Source organism: Gossypium arboreum, chromosome 2, assembly GCF_025698485.1.
Source record: "Gossypium arboreum isolate Shixiya-1 chromosome 2, ASM2569848v2, whole genome shotgun sequence".
In the NCBI taxonomy this organism is placed as follows: domain Eukaryota; kingdom Viridiplantae; phylum Streptophyta; class Magnoliopsida; order Malvales; family Malvaceae; genus Gossypium; species Gossypium arboreum.
Window position 1 is genome coordinate 24838411 of NC_069071.1, and position 6142 is coordinate 24844552.

The following is a 6142-nucleotide window of genomic DNA, read 5'->3' on the forward strand; positions in this document are numbered from 1 at the left end:
GGGCCTGCGCTACAGGATTGTGAATACCGAATTGAATCACTAGAAGCAAATAGTGAGCAACTGGAGGAGCAACTTCACCGGTCTCAGAATAAGGTTCGAGATAGAGATCACCTCATGAGAGAAGCTATAGTTCAGATTCGAGAAGTGGCAGAACATTTACAAATCCTAGTAGTCCCTGCTGATGTATTGAGTGTAAGGTATGAGTCAGTGTCGAACCGAGGTCAAGAGCTGGCTGAACTTCTTAAAAAGGTTAGAGCTCTGGGCATAAGGGCTAGGCCGTATATATAGTCTATTTTTATGTAAAGGATTTTGTCTTTTAATAAAGTTATTCTAAATAAAATGAATTAAATTGACACCTTTTTTGCATTCATATCATGCATTTGCATTGTATTGCATTGCATCGCATAACATCATATACACAAAAGAACCCTATTAATTAGCGGCCATTTATCTAGTTACCCTGGAACACCGGTAGTACACTCGAAGGAAAACAAAGGATATAGATCAAAGGTTTGAGTAAATGCAAAAGGAGATGCAAGAGCAGCTGGCTAAGATCCAACAGGAAATGAGAGACCAAATGCTGGAGTCCCAGAGAAACATGCTGGAATCACAAAACAACATGATAAGCCAGCTGACACAGCTGTTTGAAGGAGGGTCTAACAAAGGAAAAGGCCCTATGGTGGACACGGGAAATGACAATGAGGATTCCGCTTGTCCTACAAGTTTTGTGCCAATGAACATGCAAACACAACCACCAAGGGTGTCTGTTAATGTCCAACCTCTTTATCAAACTGGTACCTCGGCACCAGCAAACTTCCCAGCAGGATCGAGCACCAACCCTGGAGATAATCTGGCAAACCCTCATGTCTCTGACTTCAACGACGCAGCAAAGGTGGAAAAGACAAAGGCTGAGGTCCCAAAACAATTTGAGGATCGATGCAAATGGTTGGAGGAAAAGTTCAAGGAGTTAGAGAATGCTATCATTACAGCGGAATCGATGCAAAGGAACTGAGTTTGGTCCTGGACTTAGTACTTCCCCCAAAGTTTAAAATGTCAGAGTTTGAAAGATATAACGGAACCAGCTGCCCTGAGGCTCACATTACGATGTTTTGTCGAAGGATGACGGGGTATGTCAACAACGACCAACTATTGATCCATTGTTTTCAGGATAGTTTGAGTGGGGCTGCAGCGAAATGGTACAATCAATTGAGTAGGACCCAAGTCAAGTCATGGAAGGACCTAGCCCAGGCCTTCATGAAGCAGTACGGCCATTTAACAGATATAGCACCTGACCGGATCACACTCTAGAATATGGAAAAGAAGCCAAACGAAAGCTTCCGGCAATATACTCAGAGATGGAGAGAGGTCGCTACACAGGTCCAACCACCGTTGCTAGAAAAAGAAATAACCATGCTCTTCATCAATACATTGAAGGCGCCTTTCATTACTCACATGTTAGGCAACACAACCAAGAGTTTCGCGGACATAGTAATGTCTGGCGAAATGATAGAAAATGCCATAAGATCGGGTAAGATAGAATTTGGGGAGAACACGAGAAGGTTAGCCCCGAAGAAAAGAGAGAATGAAGTAGGTAATGTGAGCTCAGGCTACGCAAAACTTGCCACTGTTAATCAGTCAAGGGCGATAGTCACAGGCCAGCAGGCCTCACCAAGGCGGGAGCCTAACACGAGAAATAATACAGAGAAGTTTCAATTCACTCCCATACCAGTGACGTATAGGGAGTTATACAAAAGTCTGTTTAATGCACATGTAGTGGCTCTTTTCCACTTAGAGCCGTTGCAGGCCTCATACCCTAAGTGGTACGACGTAAATACTCAGCGCGAATACCATGCAGGGATTACGGGGCACTCGATAAAAAACTGTACCTTGTTCAAAAGGTGCGTGGAAAGGTTTATCAAAGCAGGTGTTGTAAAATTCGATGATACACCTGGTACAGGAAATCCGTTGCCTAGTCATACTGATAAAGGGGTAAATGCGATAATTGAGAATATGGGGAGGAAAGTCAAGCTAAATATCGCGGAGGTGAGAACCCCATTGAAGCTAGTTTGGAAGGAAATGCAGAAAAGAGGTTTAGTCCTGCAGGAGTTGGGGGATAAAATCCAAGATACACGGAATTACTGTGAGTTCCATCATGAGAAAGATCACAAGATCCAGAATTGTATTGAGTTCAGGGCCCTAGTACAGGGTCTAATGGATAATAAGGAATTGGAGTTCCTCGAGTCTGTCGAAGAAGAGGATGTATGCTCTCTAGGAGGAGAGTCAAGTGAAGAAGGCTGCAGAGCCAGCCGTCCAGTGATAATTATTTCGAAGCCTAGAGTTAGTGAAGTAGAAGCAAGAGTTACACCAAGAGTTATAATCCAGAAGCCAACAGCTTCCCCTTATAAAGATAGCCATAGGGTGCCTTGGAATTATAACTGTAGTATAGCAGTTTCAGAGAAGGAGGGTTCGATTAACACGCCAAACACAGAAGCCGAACCAGCAAAAAGGAAACCCGTCATGCTCAAGCAAGAAGTAGAGAGATCAGAACCACTGGTTAATAAGCCAGTAATGGAAAATGAAGCCAATGAGTTCTTGAAGTTCCTAAAACACAGCGAGTATAGTATTGTGGAACAACTACACCAACAACCGAATCGCATATCCGTATTGGCTCTGCTATTAAATTCGGAGGTCCACCGCAACGCATTGATGAAAGTGTTGAACGAAACCTATGTTGCGGATGACATTTCGGTTAACAAATTGGACCGTCTCGTCAGTAACATAAGCGCTGACAATTTCATCTCCTTCAGCGATGATGAGATACCGCCAAGGGGTAGGGGGTCTACTAAGGCTCTGCATGTCACTACACGTTGCAAGGGGTATACGCTACCCGGAGTACTAGTTGATAATGGGTCCGTATTAAACGTGTTGCTTTGGGCTACATTAAACCATTTACCTATAGACAGTTTCCATATGAAGACGTGTCAGAACATAGTAAGAGCATTTGATGGCAGAGAAAGGAAAGTAATGGGAAGGATAGAAGTACCTCTTCAGATTGGCCCAAACACGTACGAGGTAGATTTCTTCGTGATGGATATTAAGCCTTCCTATAACTGTCTATTAGGAAGACCTTGGATTCACTCAGATGGGGCAGTGCCATCCTCGCTGCACCAGAAGCTAAAGATGGTTACTGAGGGTCAGCTAATAATAATAAATGCGGAGGAGGACATTATTGCGTCAGTTACCAGTGATGCACCCTACATAGAGAATGACAACGAAGCGGTTGAATGTTTATTTCGATAGTTAGAGTTTGTAAACGCAACATTTATAGCTGAAGGAAGCAGGATTCTGATACCTAAGATATCAGGGGCTACGAAAATAAGCCTGCAGCTGACAGTTGGGAAAGGGGCGTTACCTGGTAGAGGACTTGGGAGGAACCTCCATGGACAAGTTAGAGTGCCAGTCTTGGTTGGCAAGTGGGATCACTTCGGTTTGGGATTCAGGCCAGATGCAAGCAAAGTGAAGAAGGAGTTTGAAAGGAAACAAGAACAACAAAGAGCGAGATTGAGTGGGACAAAAGTCAGGTGGGAACCGATGAGCTTCCCCCATATTTCCCAAATATTTGTATCTATAGGGTTTATTCATTCTACACAGGAAAGGATAAAAGAAGGAATGGTCGAGGATGTGATGGGAATTTAGAACATCAATGCCACGTTTGAAGATGAAGCAATGGAAAGGAATTTATCGGGCATTTGACCGTATGAGTCTGGGAGTGTTTTGAATAACTGGACTGTGGAAGAAATTCCTGTAATCTTTAGAGATAACACAGAGTAATATTCAAAACCCACTTGTTATCTTCTAGCCTAGGGACAATAAGAATCTTTTGTGAATTAGACTCATGTTCAAACATTAATTTCAATAAAAAAATGCATTTTCATATTTTAGCTTGAGCGACTATTTTTTCCTTCTTTCATTCCATACACGATCATACCATACAAAACAATTATTCATTTTATTTTCTTTGGGTATTTTTCTTGCACCCGTAATAGGCCCCCGGATGCCAACATTATGAGCAATGCTAATATGAATCCAGAATCTCCTTTTGAGCAAGATATGTACTCTGAGGGATCTCAGGATTTTGAAGATGACGAAGATTGTGGTTTATCTCCAGACTTGTTAAGGATGGCGGAGCGGGAAGAGAAGTAGATTCTGCCTCACAAGGAAACAATCGAAAATGTAACCTTGAAAGAAAGGAAGGAGGTGAAAGTTGGCACTTGTGTGAGCAAGAGGACAAGACAGGACCTCATTGAACTATTGCAAGAATTTAAAGATGTCTTCGCATGGTCGTACCAGGATATGCCCGATTTAAGTATCGATATCGCAGTACATCGTGTCCTCACAAAAGAAGAGTGCAAGCCAGTTCAGCAGAAGCTCCGAAGAATGAGACCCGATGTAGTAATGAAAATAAAGGAAGAAGTCAAAAAGCAGTTTGATGCTGGCTTCTTACAGGTGGTTAATTACTTGGAGTGGATGGCCAACGTCGTCCCTGTCCCTAAGAAAGATGGAAAAGTGAGGATGTGTGTAGATTACATATATCTAAACAAGGCCAGCCCAAAGGATAACTTTCCGTTGCCTCACATTGACACCCTAGTGGATAATACGGTGGGTTATTCACTGTTCTCCTTCATGGATGGGTTCTCTTGGTACAATCAGATTAAGATGCATCCAGAAGACATGGAAAAAACCACCTTCATAACCTTATGGGGGACATTTTGCTACAAGGTGATGCCATTCGGGTTAAAGAATGCGGGAGCAACGTATCAAAGAGCCATGGTAACCTTGTTTCATGACATGATGCATAAGGAGATCGAGGTCTATGTTGACGACATGATTGCGAAATCCCGAACTCAAGAGGAGCATGTGTGAGTTTTGAGGAAATTGTTTCTGAGGTTGAGAAAGTTCCAATTAAAGCTCAATCTGTCAAAATGCACCTTTGGAGCTAGGTCCGGGAAGTTACTTGGTTTCGTGGTCAGTGATAAGGGAATAGAAGTCGACCCTGACAAGGTCAAAGCTATACAGCAGTTGCCTTCGCCATGCACTCAGAAGGAAGTTTGAGGTTTTTTAGGGAGACTAAATTACATTGCTCGGTTCATCTCGCAACTAACTGAGAAGTGTGACCCCATATTCCGCCTTCTTAAAAAGCATAATCCTGGCATTTGGGATGATGAGTGCCAGAAAACTTTTGAGAAGGTTAAACAGAACTTGTCCAGTCCCCCAGTGCTAACACCACCTAGCTCTGGTAGGCCATTGATATTGTATTTAACAGTATTTGATAATTCAATGGGATGTGTGCTCGGCCAACACGATAAGATTGGGAGGAAAGAAAAAGCGATATATTACCTCAGTAAAAAATTCACTGAGTGTGAAATGAGATACCCCCCAATTGAGAGGCTATGCTGTGCTTTGGTTTGGACAACACGAAGGTTGAGGCAGTACATGTTATACCATACGACCTGGTTAATCTCAAAGTTAGACCCTCTTAAGTACATGATGGAGTCAACCGCTTTGAATGGAAGAATGGCCCGATGGCAAATTCTGCTCTCTGAATTTGACATATGAAGGGGAGTGCAACAGTAGATTTCCTAGCTAGTAGAGCTTTGGAGGACTATGAACCCTTGAATTTTAATTTCCCCAATGAAGATCTAATGTATGTGGCAGCCACTAAAGAAGACATGCCCGAGGATCGTCCTTGGAAATTGAGCTTTGATGGAGCATCAAATGCTGTTGGCAATGGATTTGGGGCAGTATTGATATCCCCAAATGAAGATCATTATCCATTCACTTGCAAGTTGGATTTTGACTGCACAAATAATATGGCAGAATACGAGGCATGTATCATGGGAATTCGGGCAACTATAGATCGTAAAATCAAGGTGCTAGAAGTGTATGGAGATTCTGCATTGGTAATTTATCAGCTTAAAGGCGAATGGGAAACAAGAGATCCCAAATTGATCAGTTACCGAAAGTTAATCCTGGAGTTAATTAAGGAGTTTAAAGATATCACCTTCCATTACCTCCCATGAGACGAGAATCAGATGGCTGATGCCCTGGCTACACTAGCTTCCATGATCAAAGTAAATGAACA

The 6142-nt window shown here is 42.7% G+C and overlaps 1 protein-coding gene across 1 annotated transcript; it reads left to right on the top strand.

Annotated features, from left to right (window-relative positions):
• Positions 1–1311: 1311 nt before the first annotated feature.
• LOC108485319 (uncharacterized) lies at positions 1312–4203 on the top strand. Its single transcript, XM_017789137.1, has 3 exons — positions 1312–3286; positions 3329–3581; positions 4047–4203. Exons 1-3 carry the CDS (start codon positions 1312–1314, stop codon positions 4201–4203), a joined length of 2385 nt encoding a protein of 794 aa, XP_017644626.1.
• The last annotated feature ends 1939 nt before the right edge of the window (positions 4204–6142 follow it).